General features: G+C 37.7%; 1 protein-coding gene across 4 annotated transcripts in view; it reads left to right on the forward strand.

The window, feature by feature from the left end:
* Nucleotides 1–16,182, forward strand: part of TNFAIP8 (TNF alpha induced protein 8) — a 63,822-nt gene extending 47,640 nt beyond the window's left edge. For 2 of the 4 annotated variants that reach the window (XM_005142972.3, XM_031043593.2), the window contains exon 2: nt 14,305–16,182. In XM_005142972.3, the coding sequence (XP_005143029.1) occupies nt 14,305–14,870 (566 nt within the window). In that variant the 3' untranslated portion in view covers nt 14,871–16,182. Of the gene's footprint in view, nt 1–7,535; nt 7,608–11,708; nt 11,912–14,304 lie in introns of those variants that run through there. The other 2 variants (XM_031043595.2, XM_031043594.2) reach the window with 2 other exon arrangements.
* Nucleotides 16,183–18,852: the final 2,670 nt, after the last annotated feature.

Below are 18,852 nucleotides of genomic sequence, written 5' to 3' on the forward strand. Positions count from 1 at the left end.
TAATGAAGCAAGATATAGGAAATGAATAAAGGGTTTTGAGACCGGGAATACAGTTGCCATGGTTTGTAGTACAGCTGCTGCAGCTCCAGCAAGATGCAGGACTTGGCTGTCTTGGTAAATGCATTGGCTTAAGGCTGTTCAACTGTAAGACTCTGGAAGCAGCTCTTTATTTTTCCCCTTAAAAAGTGAAAGGAATGGTTGGGTGTCTTTTTCCTGGCAAAATCGGGGTCACATTTGAGATAAACTCTCTGTGAAGTTGTTAGTTGGCTACTCTCCTTGCTTCTTCTGCAGGCTCAGAATTGAGTGGGAGAACCGTTTTTTTTTTTTTTTTTGTTGTATGCCAAATCTGGAAGTCCATATGGAGTAATTATCATCAGCAGAACACTTTGTATTCAGCAGTCTCTTCCTCCTGCAGTTGGAGCAGATCAGGAAGCTAGGTGGTAATTTGAGCAGAGGGGATGGAGTAAGCACTAGCTGTAGCAGGTAGGTTACTTCAGAGAATCACTGAAACTCTTAACAAGTTATTTAGCTGCTGTTGTTGGATTGAATGCTAGCTTGCTGGATCAATTTATTATATTCACATAATCAAATATTTTAATTCATAGTGAACTAGAAGACTCCTGCATTTAATTTCAAATAAGATATGGTCCCTTGAGCTATCTAGTTTATAGAATCATAGAGTAATTGAGGCTGCAGGAAACTTCTAGAGGTCATTGGGCACAGCCATCCCCATCCACTTGAGGCAGAGCCAGCTTTGAAGTTGGATCCAAAGTTAGATGATGTTGCTTAGGCTTTTTACAGTCGAGTCAATAGTGCCTTTAAGAGTGGTGGTCTCACAACTTCTTTAGCAACATATTGCAGTATTTGACCACCTTCAAGTGGTCATTCCTAATAAGAATTTCCCTTGCTCCTGCTTGTGTCTGTAGCCCTTTGCTCTTCTCCTGTGTATCCTCAAAAAAAGCCCAGCTCTGTTTTCTCTGTAATTGCCCAGTAACAAGTTAGACGTATTGATTGGGTCCACTGTTAGTTTTCAGGCTGACCCAGCCTAGTCCTCTCAGCTTCCATCATGTGCTGCAGCTCACTATGTGGTTTTATTCTCAAATTCTACCATTTTTTTTTTTTTATCTCAGAGAATCAGTTGTTTTACTGGAGACCTGATTTGCCAGCCTTCCTCCTCTTTATTGGTTGATGACAGCATTTGCTGTATTACAGTACTTCTTAGGCCCTCGGGTTATTTTCTTTGAGGAATTTGCAAACTGTGCACTGTTACAAATGAGACAGAGGTTAGAGATCAGGGAGCAAAGGTCCATGAATCTCTGGAGAATCAAAAGAACTGTTTGGGTAGGAGAAGGGCCTTGCACCTACATTTGGGAAGGCTACATTCTTTGTCAGCATTATTTCCAAGTATAGCAAATGGCTACATGAATGGCTTCTAAGAATAATGAGTATTTTCTAATGCATGTTCCAAAGATAAGGAAAATATAACACTCAGATACTATTTGTAATTTTTACTCAAAACCACGCATCATTCTTTTAATCAGTAACAATTTATCTTTTGGTCAAATCTTCCTTTAAATGTGACAGTTTTAAAAAGGAAACTCTCACATTTTGACTGTTTGAAAAGCAAATTGCTTTCCATCCCCCTCTCTCCTCAGGTATTTAGAGTCTATAGACACATTTAAAAAAATAAAGCAGATAAAAACTGGAGGTCTTATTTCAACCTTCTGGACTGATATTTTATTACAATTAAATTACAAAATATGGTAAGAGGAGAGCATTTCATAAAGAGGTGTGAAAGAGCTACTGATTTTTCTGCTGCTTTATAAAACCACTTCTGGTTTTGTTTTTCCATGCATCATGCTCAATAGAAGAAGTTACAGGCTAAAAATAGTTTCATCTACTTCATAACTTCTTTAAAGCAAAAAATTACTTTTTTTCATGTTTAAGGATTAATTTTTCATTTTCGTGCATTGGGTACCTATTTCATAGATACAGTAGTATTCAGTGGTCATGCTGTTAGCAGTAGCAGTTGCTGTATATGTAGATAGTTGCTGTATATGACTTTGCTCAAACTGTTTTTGCATTAACACCACCAATCTGAACATTACTCATGTATAAACATTAACTTTTTGTACTGTGGGAAATCTGGAAGTCACGTGTTTTCATGTTTTCTCTGTCTGCATCAGTAGATTTGCTGAGTTACTAGTGTTTTTAATGTTAGGGGTACAGTTTTGTGGACACATCGCCATCATGACTACTGAACAGGCCTTAAATCCTCTCTCACTGGGGCACGCTGTTTTGAGCAAGGAGGGTAGAAACTGGAAAACCTGTCCTTTGGGAATTTTATTCTACATCCATCCTTTTGTGATGTTTTCTCATTAATTTTGTTTTGCTTCTTAAGATTCCCTGCCTTTGTTGGGGTGTGGCTTGACTCAGTTTCATCAGTTGATTCCCTGTCAGGATTCTATTTTGTGGTTTATTTCTAGTGCTTAATTGGCTAGCAATGGGAAGTAGAGAGCCCACGACATGGCATGGCAAATTCAATGTGGAGAACTTGAGATCCAGAATCTTCACCAGAGAAGCAGAAGCAGTGTAGAGTGTTGAATGCATACTGTATAAGTTAACCTATTTTTCCTACCTTTTGCTGAATTTGGTAGCAGTATTTGTAATTATACAGATTAGTAATGAAACATCAGAGATCTGTTTTGCATAGCAGCAGGGGAAACGTGTGTTTCAGTTTGATATATGGTACACAAATGTTGGGGTGTCTTCAGAGAGTCCTGTTCCTGCTGGCAGTTTACTGCAGTTTATTCTCATTACTGTAAAGTGGGAGTTACCATTTTATTTATTTGAGAGTGTTTATCCCTGAAAATTTTGTAATTTGAGATCCAAGGGCACACTCTGACGTGTATTTTACACCTCTATGAAGGTCAGTACTTGAAGGTTTCTTTGAGGCCTTGGTAGCTGTGATTTCAGTGGACCTCTGAGATACCCTTGAGTCTTGATCCCCAAAAGTTTGCATTTCACTTCATACAGGAATTAAAGCACTGAATCATTGCATGCACAGACAAGCTTCCACTTCATTAACCTCATTGAGGTGTGTAGGGAACTTTGACTTAGAAATATGAGAAAATTCAACTGTTTTAAAACTTAAAGCTTTCATAAGATTTGTTTTTTTCTTTGCTATGTCCATTTTATGGATTATGTGAGAAAATGAACATGAGCCGGCTTCAGTGTGCACTCACAGCCCAGAAAGCCAACCGTACCCTGGGCTGCATCAAAAGAAACGTGACCAGCAGGTCGAAGGAGGTGATCCTGCCCCTCTACTCTGCTCTCGTGAGACCTCACTTGGAGTATTGTGTGCAGTTCTGGTGTCCTCAACATAAAAAGGACATGGAACTGTTGGAACAAGTCCAGAGGAGGACCACGAGGATGATCAGGGGAATGGAGCACTTCCCATATGAAGACAGGCTGAGAAAGTTGGGGCTGTTCAGCCTGGAGAAGAGAAGGCTGTGTGGAGACCTCATAGCAGCCTTCCAGTATCTGAAGGGGGCCTACAGGGATGCTGGGGAGGGACTATTCATTAGGGACTGTAGTGATAGGACAAGGGGTAATGGGTTGAAACTTAAATAGCAGAGGTCTAGACTGGATCTAAAGAAGAAATTCTTTCCTGTTAGGGTGGTGAGGTACTGGAATGGGTTGCCCAGGGAGGTAGTGAATGCTCCATCCCTGGCAGTGTTCAAGACCAGGTTGGGTGAAGCCTTGGGCGATATGGTTTAGTGTGAGGTGTCCCTGCCCCTGGCAGGGGGGTTGGAACTAGATGATCTTGGGGTCCTTTCCAATCCTAACTATTCTATGATTCTATGATTTTACCAAACTATTCTACAAGATAGAACTATCTCTAGAAGGAAAAAAAAATTGTTTAATATTAGCAAAAACAAGTAAATGACGCTGGTGAATATTTCAGCCACTGATTCCAAGGTCTACTTTTTCCTACCTGCAGAAAGAGAAAATTAATAAATGTTTCTGTTTGCTTAAAAGCATTTATATTGAAAATACTCATTGAGAAATAGAGAGATAGACTTTACTTCAGAAGTTAAGAAAGAATTTAAAACAGTGAATTGTGAACTTGAGCAGCTATAATCAGAAGTAGTGGGTGCTTCAGGAAGGAGTAAGAATAAAGTTCATCTCTGGTGTGTACACTTGTGATGTCTTCACCAAGCTTGCAGCCTCGTCCTCAGTGCTGGAGATCAGAGTTGCAGAAGTCTGGGATGCAAGACATCACTCTCCTGTAGGTGTGTTCATGCTTACCTTTCTTTGCAAAAAGCAGCTGGTATTGTAATCAGTTGAAACATATGTAAGCTATGGTGGATTTAGATGTCAACCCATTTGCTGTGGGAGGAGAGCAGTATCATCATAAGGTGAAGAGAAACTGTTGACATTTTTAAATGTGCCAAAACAAAATCTAACTAATTTGAAATTTAGATTAATGGTGTTTATTTTCACCACATGAGGCCTTTTCTTCTCCAGGTTCAGATTGGCTTTCCCTCCTTCTTACTCAAGCTAAGATCACTTTTTCTGATGGTGGAAATGCCTTCATAGGTGATCAGTGCTCGTAAGGGTGCCTACTTAAAGGTACCCTTTGATGCCAGTGCAAAATAAAGAAGCTGGACATTTAAATTCTGCAGTAATCAACAGCTGGAAAAACCAGTGTACTCAGTCTCCCACACCTTGCTCCAAGGAGTGAACTATGAAAGAGATGCAGGTTTCACAGAATTCACAGAGGAGCTGAGGCTGAGAGGGAACCCTGGAGATTGACTACCTTTAGTCAATAAATATATTTGCAATGTTTAAAAATAACTAGGATTGCTAGTGCTTTGTTAGGTATTGAAGTTTTGTATCCAAATAATACTGATTCCTAACAAAAGAAAATGGCAGTGTCATACACAATGGTGTTTAACCAGAAGATTTAATTTTATAGAAGAACAAGTTGCTAATATTATTAAAGGCCTAATTTTTCTCTTCTGCTTTATATTTGACTAGAATTTTCAGACTTTGATGAAGGCAAAACCAAACTTTTTAGATATGTGGGAAAGTGTACCTGTGTTTTGACAATCTTAGCTCATGCTTGGAAGTTTGGGTGTTGTCAAGTCAGAGATTGGTGGGTTTTCTTTTTTCCAGTGAGTGTTATATATAGAAATACTTCTCATACTTTTCACTGTTTTGAGCATTGGTTTGAATTGGATATGCCAGGAATAAAGCAAATTAAGTGGAAACAAACAGGAGTCAAAGAAAAGCACCCAAAAGATAGAGTGTACATTTGAATCGTGTTCAGAACAAACAGCAAGGGAGTAAAGGAATGAAGGAGAGATAATACTCTGTCACTGATTTAGAATCATAGAATGGCGTGATTTGGAAAAGATCTTAAAGATCATCTAGTTCCAACCCCCTGCCATGGGCAGGGACATGTTCCACTAGACCAGGTTGCTCAAAGCCCCATCCAGCCTGGCATGCAGGCTGAATACAAAGAAAAGGCAGGAGCAGTGAGTTAGAGATAGGCTGTTACAATCCTATTTCCTGGCTGGAAGTTTGGATGAAAGTCCTGGTAGTTGTAGCATTGATACATAGAGTAGCCTCTAGTAGCTGTGGCTACTAAATATTGGGAGAAAAAAAATTGCTCCTTGTGGAAGGGGAAAGTAAGGGAAATGCGTGTTAGCAGCGGCAATGGAAAAGACCACTATGACCACCAAGTGTAGTCCTCCAGAATATACATGGTACCACGAATGGTTGGTGCAAAAGCATAGACAAAGCATATATTCTATGTACAGCCATTCAGTTAGTGCCATAACTTACGCTTCTTGCTATAAAACAGGAAAAAAAGTAGTGTAAAAATTAAAAACTGCAAAAGAGATGAAGGGTGTCGTTAGTGTTCAGGGCTGAAGAAAAAGCCAGTAAGGGATAAGTAAAATTCTTAGATGGCATATTTTCTTGTGTTTTATAATCTGCATTTCAGTGTTGATATTGAAAAAAGGAATATGCTGGCCAGACATGTGAGAATTGAGTGTCTTGAGAATCACTACTGATTTTTTTTTCCGTGTATCTGGCCTGTAGATGTGGCAATCTTCTGTGCCTCAGGAGTTCCTTTAGAAAGGAGAAAACAGAATTGCATTATGTGTGTGTGGGAACCTTTCATTTAGTTTCTCAGGGCATCCAGTAGAAGATACAAAAGTTTTATATATATAAAAAAGTATAAACTAGCAATCCAGCCTTCTTTCAACATTACACTGAAAGAGAGATACCAAGGGATTCCTCTCTTGTCTGCAAGGAGCAGACAGGGTGGTGTACAGATTGGCACTGAGAAGAACAGGACTAGAAATACAGGAAAAACGTTATTAACTACTTTCAAAGCCATTGTAAAATAACTCACAAACTCTTCTGCCATTTGGCCTCTCCAATTTGAACTCTCTGAAGCCTCTTCTGGGGCTTTATTTACATGCTATTCAAAATACATGCCCTTTGCATTTTGACAGCCAGGTTGGGATCTTGTCCTTGTAATTAGTTCCCTGTTCCTTTCATGTCAGATTGCTGTCTTGTCTCAACCTTACAGTTCCTTACACTTTTATCACTTGTGTCTTAAGCTTCCTTTTAACTTCCTCACCCTGTCCCTATGTCAAATACGAGTCTCTACAATGGATTCAGAGTTCCTCAGGGCTGCTGGTCTCAGTGTTTTTCCTTCTGCATTCAAGCCAGAAGCTTTTCCATTATTATCCTAGGCCATGTGCCTACAGCTAAGGTTTTTTTGGAGAAGATATTCCATTTGTAAGGATGGTTGTAAGAGCAATTAGATACCTCTTTAGAGTGCAGCTTTTGGTAAAACATTCAGGTGTAATGGACCGATTATTTTATTGCAAGTGTGACCTGGGTTAGGGAGCTTGGTACTGTTGTCTGGCTGCAGTTTGATATATGTCTCTAAGGCTAGACAAAAAATGCAGTACCTGCTTTCCATTTGTTTGATCCAAAGGAATGACCAAAGGTACACTTAATTTGCTATGAAGATATTTGTGCAGTATTGCCCTTGATTGTGCATGGACACCTGGTAGATAACCAGGAACTTGATACAGCCCCGAAGTGGTCAACAGCTGAAATACACAGGCTGCATATTTCATACCACAGCACCTGTTCTTACATTCCAGCAAGGGTAACAAATGGTGGCAAAGCAGTGAAATTCAAGTTCGTGACCCTACTCTGTGTGTCTGTCATTTTCTCTGTTTTAATATTCAACACATTTCAAAATACGCTTCTCTAAGAGCAGCTATTAGAAGTTAATCTGTTGTTTTGATTTTTTTTCCTTATTATTGAAGCTCTGCTGTTAATTAAAATACATGCAGAGGCTCTAGAAAGAAGGGCTTTCAGAAGGCTTTTTAAATTTCTAAATCAGCTACAGTATGTATCATGTGATGCACAGGGTGGCTGTGGGAAGCACAGGCATGTAAAACCAGAATAACTTGTTGGCACAGGCTGCTCTCCTGGGAGTACAAAACTCTGCTCATACATTCTTGTTGCTAATAGCGTCTTTCCTTTCCACACTACACAGCTTTAACCTCCAGGTACTTTTTTTGGCAATTTTTCTCATCTTTAGATCAAAAAAATTTTTTTGTTTGTTTGTTTTTCATGGTGTGTTTTCAGTTTTGCAGCTACAGTGTATGTCATCTTTTGCTGATGGTCAAATTTAGGACACTTTAATACAGTAAAGCTAGAGTAAATAGCAAAATGAGGAAGCATATAGCAATATCATATGCATTTTGCAAACCTATTGAGAATTACTTCTTCAGCACTTAATTAAGTAAAAAAAAGTATTCCCATTGGTGTTTGCTAGCTTTTTTTTTAATCTGTCCTGTGATTCTGTTGCTGGCATTATGCTACTTTTGGGTAAGAATATGCAAATTAGACATGCTCTATATTTTTTAAAAATGAGTGATTAGGCAGATTTTTTTCCACAATTGCTTGATAGACTGTTGCTTCAGAGTGACTTTCAGCCTCAGAGCTGGCTTACAAATCCAGTAATCCTGCTCATGTAATATTTGACATGCATTAGTCTTGGCTTCAGATTGGGTATTTTTTTCTTTTGAAGGTCTTCCAATGTGAATGTTAAAATTAGTACACATTGCCTGACTAATTAACTTTCTCGTAGTGAGCTCAGTTGGTAAAGATTATGGTGAGAATTCAGTACAATTTATTGAACCCATTAAGAGAATGGTAGGAAAAGGTTAGTTACCTTCATGAACGGATGCTTTGTACGCATTCAGACTTTTAGTTCAGACTGTTCTGTAGTTAAAATTTATATTCACATAAATCTCCCTTTTTAAAAACAAGGTGCCAAATAAAATATTTGCTCTTCAAATAAGGGCCCTGTGTACCTGAATCAGAAAAGTAGAGGCATATGTGGAAGAAGTAAGTACTGTATAGTGCTTTAGTGGGGTTTTTTGTTGGTTTGATTTTCTTCCCCTTGCCCTCCCCCCTTCTGTGCTTAGATGTTTGCCCTCTGGGTTTTCCACTGCCTGATGGTGCTTGCCCAAACTATCTGCCCTGTTGTAGTCCTTTTCCCAGCAAACTCTGTGGCTGCCCTGGTCTCTTCTCACCAGTGCTATCAGCCAGTGTAGAAGTTGCAGTCCCAGTGTCTGAGGCTGAAGAGTGAAAGATGTCAAGAGTGCATGTCTTGCATGCCTTGTAAGAGCTTTGGTTTTCATCACCATCTAAAAAGCCAACAAATGAATGAAGACTCACAAACCCAAAGGCTGGCCAATGTACTGAAGTGGCCATGTGGGTACTGCTGTGATTTTGGAATAATTTCTACATTGCAAGGACTTTTATCTGTGCTTTTAAAAACCTTTAACACACCTTTTACCCAGGAAACTTTGTAACACTTAGGTATCAATGTTTTGATTCTTATCTATGTTAAAAAACCAAAACACAACAAAATGCCAACAAACCCCACTCTTTGAAACCATGATTCACTCAGTTAAGAAGAAGTTATAAATTGTGGTGGCAGCTAGAAAAATCAGCTCACATTATTCATATCTGAAGAATTCATAGTCTGAGTCCTACCACTGTGTTTTGTTGTTTGTTTTGTTTGGCTTTTTTTAATATTATTGTCATGTAGTAAGTACATAATGAAAACAGTTACAGGCCTGGTAACAGGTTTATTACTCTATTTTTCCCTGTTCTGTACTTCAGGACTTGTTTATTCACTGATCTCTTGCAGTCTGTCACAGTTTTACCTTACTGAAGTCATGTGTTTATACATGAAGTCATATTTATAGGCCTCAGTGTATTTATTTTCTTTTTAAGTTTCTGGCTTTTATCATTCATGAAAACTAGGGTAGCTCAGTAAAGACTGAGAAAGCAGAGGGCACAAGAAAAAGAAATCAGTAATTTTTTTATCCCTTTATCTGTGTGATCTCATAATTTGAAGGTGCACAGGTTACGGTCACATACACTCAGACTGTATGTCATACTCACTGAGAGTTCTATCAATCCCACTTCATTTCAGGTTGCCTCCCTCTCTCACTCTTCTGAGAGTCTGACTGAACATGAAGTTCATACAGCATGTGGGCTTTTAGCTGTAGCTCTCACCCACAGTCTGTAGAGAGGCAAACACACTCGTCCACACAGGATGCCTGTCAGGAAATAGGTTGCCACATTTCTCAAGCTGTTTGAGACAGTCTGTTAAAAACTGCCTGGAGCATTCGGTGTCTCTTCCCTCCTGATCCTATATAAGTATTCTTTGTGCCTTGACCAAACCCTCCTGTCGTTTTTGGAGCTTGTGTTCACCAGGTACTAGTGCAGTATGTGGCATGCCCATCACTAAAATGAGAACTGTCTCATCAAGCAGCCTTGTTATTAATGGCTCTACAGTCACATTTTCTCTTCTGCTGGGACTGTTGTATCAACATACTAAGTATGTACACTAGAAATCCAACTCATAGAAAGCTCAACTCTTGACTTGCCGATGGCATTTAGCATGGTTCACTGGAAGTTTTTACTGGAAAGTTTGTTTTCCTGGTCCTTCTTTATTTCAACAAGCTTAAAACTACTCAGTGACTGAAGTATTCATTGTCAATGTACACAAGTTTGAATGTACTCAACTGCAAGTGATACTGAATCTACCATCAACTGTTATCTTGTAGGAAAAACACATGCTGCCTTGATTTAAGGCACTGAATTAATCTGATTCAATCCCTCCCACATTACTGGTTTGTTTTTTTTTTTGTTTGTTTGGTGGGGTTTTTTGTTTGTTTGCTTTTGGTTTGGGGTTTGTTTTTTTTTTTGTTTTGGTTTCTTTTTAGGTTGGTTTGCATGTGGGTTGTTTTTTGTTTTGTTTTGTTTTTACTTTAAATGGACTCGAGAAATAGAGGCATTTGCCACAGTATGAATGGAGGTGTACTAGCTGCCATGTCAAGGAAAAGCCAGCATCACAGCCATAAGTAGTGGCTTTCTTGTACTTTTATACTAGTCTCCTGAGAGCTTATTAACCCCACAATTCCAAATTTTCACTGAAAGCTTATGCTTCCTGTACAGTTTTAAGGAAAATATGTGTAAGGTAAAATATTCTGGGGAAAACACACCCAGAATGCTCATGCGTCCAATGTCTGTTGACTCTAACACAAGATACTGTTAAACACACGTATTGTTGATTGGAAACATTAAGATATTTCATAATTACTAAGCTCCCAGCTTTCACAGGAGGCCATCTCCAACGATTTGTTTGCCCTTCTAAATAATAACTTATAAGACTTTGCAGATGTCCCCATCTTCCCTAAGGTCCTGTGAATTTCCACATAATGGAGGCAGGATTTTCTCTGAGAGATGTTCCCCTTGGAGTCCTCTCCTTTGGTGATGGGTGGCTTTACTAAACATAATCATGTTTATTTGCATAGATCTGTACAGAAAATGACATCCCAGTGATTTCAGAAGGGTATTTTTTTGATGATACACCTTTGAAAAGTGAAGTGAAAAACTGCACAGGAAAGAAATAGGAGCTATAAAGAGTTGTCATGAGGAAAAACTATATTTGAGATGCTTAAAATTAGTGGAATTACCTGCCCAAATTCTGGGTCTACTGCAGGCCACTGGAGAAACAGCATTACTTTGTTTTCAAATGCAAGGATGGGGCTTGTCAATACCATACGTGTGGTCAGAGATGTATACATCCTGGTCAGGTACTGTAAAGCACTCTTAAGTAACTACATACAATCAACCCTAAGAAAATGAGGCTGCATTAAGTAGTTGTCTAAATGTGGATTTACAGGTTTATGTTCAGATGCTTGTGTCTGAAATTGGGGTCAGCAGTTTGGAAGCAGATGCTGGGCTGTCCTCACATTGGGAACAGGGGGCTTGGAGGTGCAGGCATGCTGTGACCCATGAATCAGGTGTCTCCAATACATGAGAGTATCTGCATTTGCAGATACCAAGTTAATGTTTTAACTTCTTGACACATCCCCTACCCTTAAGACTCACAGGACCTTTCTTCTCCTCTCTCCCTTTCTGCTAATTGTTCCAGTTGTCTGATACAATAGCTATTGGTGTTGCACTGCTTGCTCAGCAGTGCAATTTCCTTTCAGCTCTCTTTTCAAGGAAATGAAACCACTGCGATGTATTTTTGCATTCTGAGGTGCCAAAACAAAATGAAGCACTGCAGGCAGGAGAGAAAGGTAGCCGAGAAGACCTGCTGTTACGATCAGGGGGGAAGCCTCATGTTCACTCTGTGATAGCTTCTGATGGTGTTTCAAAGTGCATGATAACGTGTGCGCTGGATTTAGTGGAACAAATAAGCCCCTGGCCAGTCTTCAGCTCAGGTTACTTTGCCTCTCTGCTGTCAGCATTAACAATTGCAATTCCGTTTGATGAACAAGTAAGTAGTAATTTTACTGTGTTTTAATGAAGTGTGTGTGTTCCAGCTGAAGAAGCTCTATGGTCTTACTGCTTAAACTTAGTTTTAGTCAAGAAGTTGACTGTGAAATACATTTTAGGTCTTTCTGCCATGGGTAAATAGAAAAAAATCTGATTATAAAATACAAATAGTTTTTAAGTTTCCTTTTGGATTGACTGAAATACTGAAGTATGAAATTTACATAATTTGCAAGTAAGTTAGAAGCCATGTAATAATGCAGGGGGAATGAAGTGGACTTCTAGCATATTGCAAAGCAAGTAGAAAATAGGCCACGCTGAGTAGTCCGAAAACTTGGACAGTTTTTAGAGAAGTGTACTTAAGAGTTTAACAACTCTTGTAAGTGAACAATTTCTGTTTTGTTTAGCAGTGGTAATTACAGGTCACGCTCTGCTTTGTCATATACTAAATTACATACTTTAAGGTATTTGTTTTGTTTTAATTTTTGTTGAAAAACTAAAAATTTTAGAAAACTGCCAGTGTTTTCAGTTTCTTGAAATTGATGCTTTGCAGGTTGTTACGTGTAAACTGTTAGAACTGTACCTGAAGATAATTTGAAACAGCAACTGCTAATAGTATTAATATCTGCATATATTTGTAAAGTGTCAGAAAGAGGACATCATGAGCAATTAGTAAATTGTAAGGCTTTAAGAAATGAAACATATGAAAGAACAATCAATATTCCTGTTCTGGAGAAAAAAGCTACCATCATCTGTAGATTTTTCTATAGCAGTAGCTGTTAAGTTCTAGTATTTGACCACTCTGTGAAATACTTTGATTAGTAACAGTTGCAGTTTTGCTCTTAAAAATGCAAAGTGAATTGAATATTTTCAGTTCAGATTGACTGCTTAGTATCTTTAACGTCTTCCTGTATCTTTGTGGTTGAGAAATGTGTCTGTCTTGTGATCTTGAGTGCTTTGCCCAAGATGGTTAACAGTGGTTTCTTTGGTTTTTGAGTGTTCTTGAGTAATACAGATTTTAAAAAATGCTCTCAAACACTTCGTACTTCAAAACAAAATACAGGAATGCGCTGAAAGTTTTAACAAACAAACATGCTTGAAAGTTTCTGAGGTGACAGAAAAGGACCTTGTTACTAAGTTTCTCAAAAGTGCTGTTAAAGAGAAAAAATGCAGATTTGTATCTCATGTCCTGAAGGACAAGCCCTTTCTATTTGCTGGAACCCCGAAGGCACCCATTGTTTGAACACACCCAGCTGCCCAAATACAAACAGTTAAAGGGAAACATTTCCAAATTCAGGGTCTCACTGTTTGGCATCTGCAGGGTTTATGTTTTTATTAAAAGAAAAAAAAAGTTTCCAGGCCCTATGTCTGCAAAGCAAATTTTCCATATGCAAAGTGAATACAAACAGATGAAACTTTCCTTCAGCCTGTCTGAACCTCCAGGAAAGCTGCAGTGTTAAGGCAGCTGTCTCCCAGGCTGTTCAACCTGGAACTACAAATTCACTGCAGCCTTAGTGGAGAAGGTGCTGCAAAGGAAATGTGCTGTGAATAGTTGTCACTGGAAACAGAATATGAATGGAAACACTCCAAAACAAATTTCTTAAGTATTTGAAGAGATTGCAAACCAGTCATTTGGTATATTGGTGCAAGCAGGCGTAGTTTTGGAGGTGGAAATGTGTTCTAGAATCTACTTCTTTTGGTCACGGAGGATTTCTTTATAAGGTTATGCTAGCAAGTATTATGGCAATCCCTCTTTTTGGCTATTTCTGCATGTCTATGAATAGAAGTGTTCATTTATACTTGCTTCCCTTCTGAATACTAACTTCAGACTGCATCCAGAGAATCTTTGTATTGTTTGCTGAAAAGATTTTTCTGTTTGTCATATTAAAAAAAAATGATGTGTGGGATCTGAATTCATTGATCATGTAAAACGTTAAGCAGCAGAAAGTTTTGCAACAGTCAGTTCATGGAATTGGTGTCTAATTGAGTAGCAGTATTAATTGTCACGATGTTAGGATAATCATGGTTTCAGATTTCATTATGAATGTGAGAATTGGATCAGGCTTATGATTTGTCTAATCAAGGGCAGGTTTATTGCCTCAGTTTGAAATCACATCAATCCATATGTGAAGGGATGTTTTAAACCACTTTTGAGCAAGTTCCATCTCATTTTGTGTTTTCTCAAAGGCAAAGGTCTAAAAGAATTTAAATCTAAAGACAACCGCATTTTAGGGGTTGAAAAAAATGGATTATTCTGCAACCACATACATAAGATTGTGGGTTTTTGTGGCATTTATTAGGACTGACATGAATGGGTAGACATGGAAATATTCCTGAACTTACTCTCTATAGTGTTTGTTATGAACTATTGACTATGTGCTGTTCTTCCCCTTCTAGTGGCCACAGATGTCTTCAACTCCAAAAGCCTGGCCATTCAGGCCCAGAAGAAGATCCTTGGAAAAATGGTATCCAAATCCATAGCAACTACTTTGATTGATGATACAAGCAGTGATGTTTTAGATGAGCTCTACAGAGTGACAAAGGAATATACACAAAATAAAAAGGAAGCAGAGAAAATAATCAAAAACCTCATTAAGATAGTCCTCAAGTTGGCAATTCTTTACAGGAACAACCAATTTAATCAAGATGAAATAGCATTGATGGAGAAATTCAAGAAGAAAGTTCACCAGCTGGCTAAGACTGTGGTCAGTTTCCATCAGGTGGATTACACCTTTGACAGGAATTTTTTGTCCAAACTGTTAAATGACTGTAGAGAACTGCTTCATGAAATCATTCAGCGTCACCTAACTGCGAAGTCACATGGACGTGTCAACAATGTGTTTGATCACTTCTCTGATTGTGAATTTTTGGCTGCCTTGTACAATCCCTTTGGACCTTATAAACTCCATTTGCAGAAACTTTGTGATGGCGTCAACAAAATGCTAGATGAGGGAAACATATAAGTACGTGTATTTAAGTTGGTTGCCTATGCATTATTTTGTAGATGGAACACTGTTGATTTATGAAGGAATAAGGGAGCATGTGAAACAGGTTTTTTACCTTACGAAAAATACTTCCAAATTATCTTTATTAAATTGATTCCTTATTATGAGCTATTTGTTGCTATTCGCAGTCTACCTGGAAGAATACTGCACATGCCTTTTTTTTTACTGTGCTTTGCCTACAGAAATAGCTGGATAACAGCAATTAAAAACAATGGTCCAAGTAGAGTGAGTCTTGCAAGATAGATACGTAAAACAATACGCTATCAGACAATCCATATCTTTCATAGACTTATAGAATTATTTCTAAACTACCAGAGTCCAGGAATGTTGGTAACAGATTACTATGGTGATGGTACACTCTATAATTTCTTTGACTTGTAAAATATGTTTGAGTCACTTATAGTCTTTAATGCTCTCTGCACAGATCACAGCTTCCTAGTGTTGCCCTTATGAAACATTCAGTTTTAAATAATCAGTGATGCCATCACTTAGGGTATTAACTGGCTTGTTCATCTCCAGCTCAGTAGTGAAAACCTCCTGTCTGCAAGGAAGGATCTGTCAAGTCTAGATCCTCACAGATCTGCACAGATGCTTGCTTCCTTTGATTATATGGGGATTATTTAGGAATAAGCTACAGTAAGATAGCCTAACTTGGGAAGCATATTCCATACAAAACACTTGCGGTATGTGGTTTTAACTCTGCCTATGATGAGGTAAAACGTAGTGACATATCTGTGCAATTCCTTAAGGTATTTAGAATCCTGCTAATAGAATCACAGAATCAGTCACTTGGTTTGGAAGGCTCATGATCCTTTTTTGAAAAGGTGCAAGTCAGTCTGTTTTATACACTAGGCTGATGTGTATGATGATGTGAATTCAGAAATCTTGATAACCTGAAAATAAATTCCAAGCTAATTCGCTTTGTGTACTATGAAACTAGAAATAGAAATTAGTTTTATTGTTGTGTTATATACTATTTAACTAATAGAAAAGTTGAATCTTTTAATGATTTTTTTTTTCTCCTTCTTCCCACCTACCTTTTGTCCTTTTTCTTCCTCATTCCTGCCTTACCCTTGGGGATAAAAAAAATGTGACTTTATAGACACTGTAATGTACTTAAAAAGCATGAAGTTAATACATTTCAAACACCCAAAGACTTTTTGTTAGGATGCATATAAAGAATTTGCTGTTTATTTAATTGCCAGTGTTTTTGCTGTTTGGTGTGTCCTTTTGTTTTAATGAGTAAACCAAAGAATATTTGCACTCTGAACTTGCCATGTCTTCTTTTTTTTTTTTCCTTGTTACATTTTACATTATAAAAAAGCAGACTTGGCCTGTGCCAGCAAAGAAAGCATTGCAGCCCCTGACATATGGCTTCAGCATTACCTGTGATGTTTTAAGAAAAAAAAACAAACTTTTTTTCATGTTTGGTCGGTCACTAGGCTCTGAATATTGCCAGCAATATGCCAGAGAAATGTGTATTCAAAATGTGGCTTCATTTTATACAAGCCTCTAGTGTCCAGCTGAGGGAGGAGACTAATGTACTAGTGCACTGGAACAACTGGAAGCTGATTTAAGAATAGTACACCCGAATTTGCCAAGAAATACATTAGGTTGACATCTGAAGCAATATCATTTAAAGTCCCTTCCCATGTTTTACTTAAACGGAAAATTCATTCTACTTGGGTCCCTCAGAAGTCATATATGGAATACAACATCACAAAGAAAATCTTGCACATTGCAGAGTATAGATTCTGATGTATTTTCTCCACCTGTTTCTTTTCACACAGCTTCTAGAAACTGAAACAGTTTTCATTACAAATCCTATTTCTAAATCATATTCTCATTTTCCAAAATAGCATAGTTTAGAATGAATGGTAACAGTTACTAAATGGAGAACAAGACAGTATCTTTTTTAGAAGCAGGTATAACATTTGCTGCATAAACCACAAAAGATTTTCTCTAGCCATGACCCAGTATATTTTGACCGTGCAACTTTTGAGTTTTCTCTGGGACAAAAATTGCTTAAGTAGCCTTTGTTACGCTGTTAACAAACACCTACTTACATGTATATGAGCCAAACTGCCATCAAACTATGTATTTTCAGTGACAGAGTAACTTTACTCAGTTGCATTATCTGGCTATTTACCTTTTTAAAAAAGTGAAAACAGCTCATGCAGATTTGATTATAAATCTAAAAACTTTAAAACTGGGAGAAGTTGTATTTTTAGCTCACCATCTAGCTACATTCTTCTGAGATGCTGTAACAATAGTTCTTGTTTGGCATTCATTTTCAATCCAAGAAGTGGCGTCTGTAATGATCGCAGAAAGCAACTGTATTGGACTTCCAAAAACCTACCTTTATAAGTAACAGAACTCAAGCTGTATACTTTTGCAGTTAATTTATTTTTCCTGCAGCATACATAAATAGTGGCTTTCCTTACAAAAATTCAGAAATAAATTGATAGCATTTTTCTTTGTAATACACTTGTCGTATATTAAAACATTGACCCTCTAGCAGAAACTTGATGTAGTCCAGAGTTTATGAAAAGTACTCTTTAATTATAGGTAGGGTAATGCTGTTATTCTGTGCTGTAAAATTGAGGCAACACTGTGTTTTAATAAGGTAAAAATTAATAATATGTTAAAAGTCTAGTCATCATGGATTCATTTTAAAATAGGCTTTTTAATCTCAGTACTTTAGGTGTTTCATATTTGTAACATTCTTCCAATATTCAGTTAATACGTAGCATCTACTACAATCAGAATGTATGTTGATGAAGTTGTGGAAGTTAAAACTATTGTTACAGCCTTCTAAATGGGTTGAAAAAATGGAAAGCCAGATTTTTGATAACTTTTGCAAGACTTAAAACAACAGTGATATAAGCCATATAAAGAAAAAAAAGAGGGAGGTTATCATAGCCACTTTGTGTGTGCCACTTTAGAACAGATTCTGCTAGAACTTTTGGCTACCCCTTAATTATGTTTGTATTCATTTGTGTGTGTGCATAGACAAACAAAAAGACACAACTGGGTAAGGTACAAGCATTATTCTTGTCCTTAATACCTCTTGAGATTTACCTCCAGTTAGAAGGTAAGAGATTTTCAAGAGACTGGAAGCTTTCAACAACTGGTGTGGTCTTCATTGATTTTTTTTTTGTTGGTTTTTATTTTATTTTCTCTAGGAAAAAATCCAAATTATGTTTCTTCTAAAAAAAGATTCAACCCCCACCTATAAAGCAAATTCCTATAAAATAAAGGAGTGAGGAGATGGCCAATTGCTTTCTCACATCTCTACAATGATTGCATTAGTCCAGTGAAGTAGAGATGTGATTTTGATGGCATTGGTTTCAGTTGCTTCCAGCCCCATGTTACAACTGTAACACTTATAAAATGGCTACTTAAAGAGAAACTGGAATTCTGCATGTAACTCTTCAAGGGACTAGAACACTCTTGTTTTTATGGTCTAGCAAAGACAAGTCCACACTACTCGTAAGTCCCTCACTGTCAAAGATGCCAGTGTTACGAGAGGGATGCATAAGTTGCACATTGCATGGCATAGATGGTCTGAGTATTCAACATCTAGTGACCTGCTGTCACAGCTTTTCTTTGGTCTTACATGCTGTTTTTGCTCTTCCAAGCAGCAGAACTACTCTTCAGACAGGTCCACTCCTTACTATTTTAGTCCCCATGATAATACTACATTGAGCATGTACTTAAAGAGAACAGTAGATAGAATATGTTACCAACTTCACCTAATAGGAAAAAAAAAAACTACAGCAAACCAAACAAACCTAAACAGAGCTAAAGACCAGTTTCCTTTTTTATTAAATGTAATTTTAAACCTGAATCTAGTTGCTAATACTGTTTAAGATATAATCTATACCCTCTTCAGTATTAGTAAGCATAGTAAGCATTTAGCTGTGATTTCAGCTAAATG

This window comes from Melopsittacus undulatus, chromosome Z, assembly GCF_012275295.1.
Source record: "Melopsittacus undulatus isolate bMelUnd1 chromosome Z, bMelUnd1.mat.Z, whole genome shotgun sequence".
Taxonomy (NCBI): domain Eukaryota; kingdom Metazoa; phylum Chordata; class Aves; order Psittaciformes; family Psittaculidae; genus Melopsittacus; species Melopsittacus undulatus.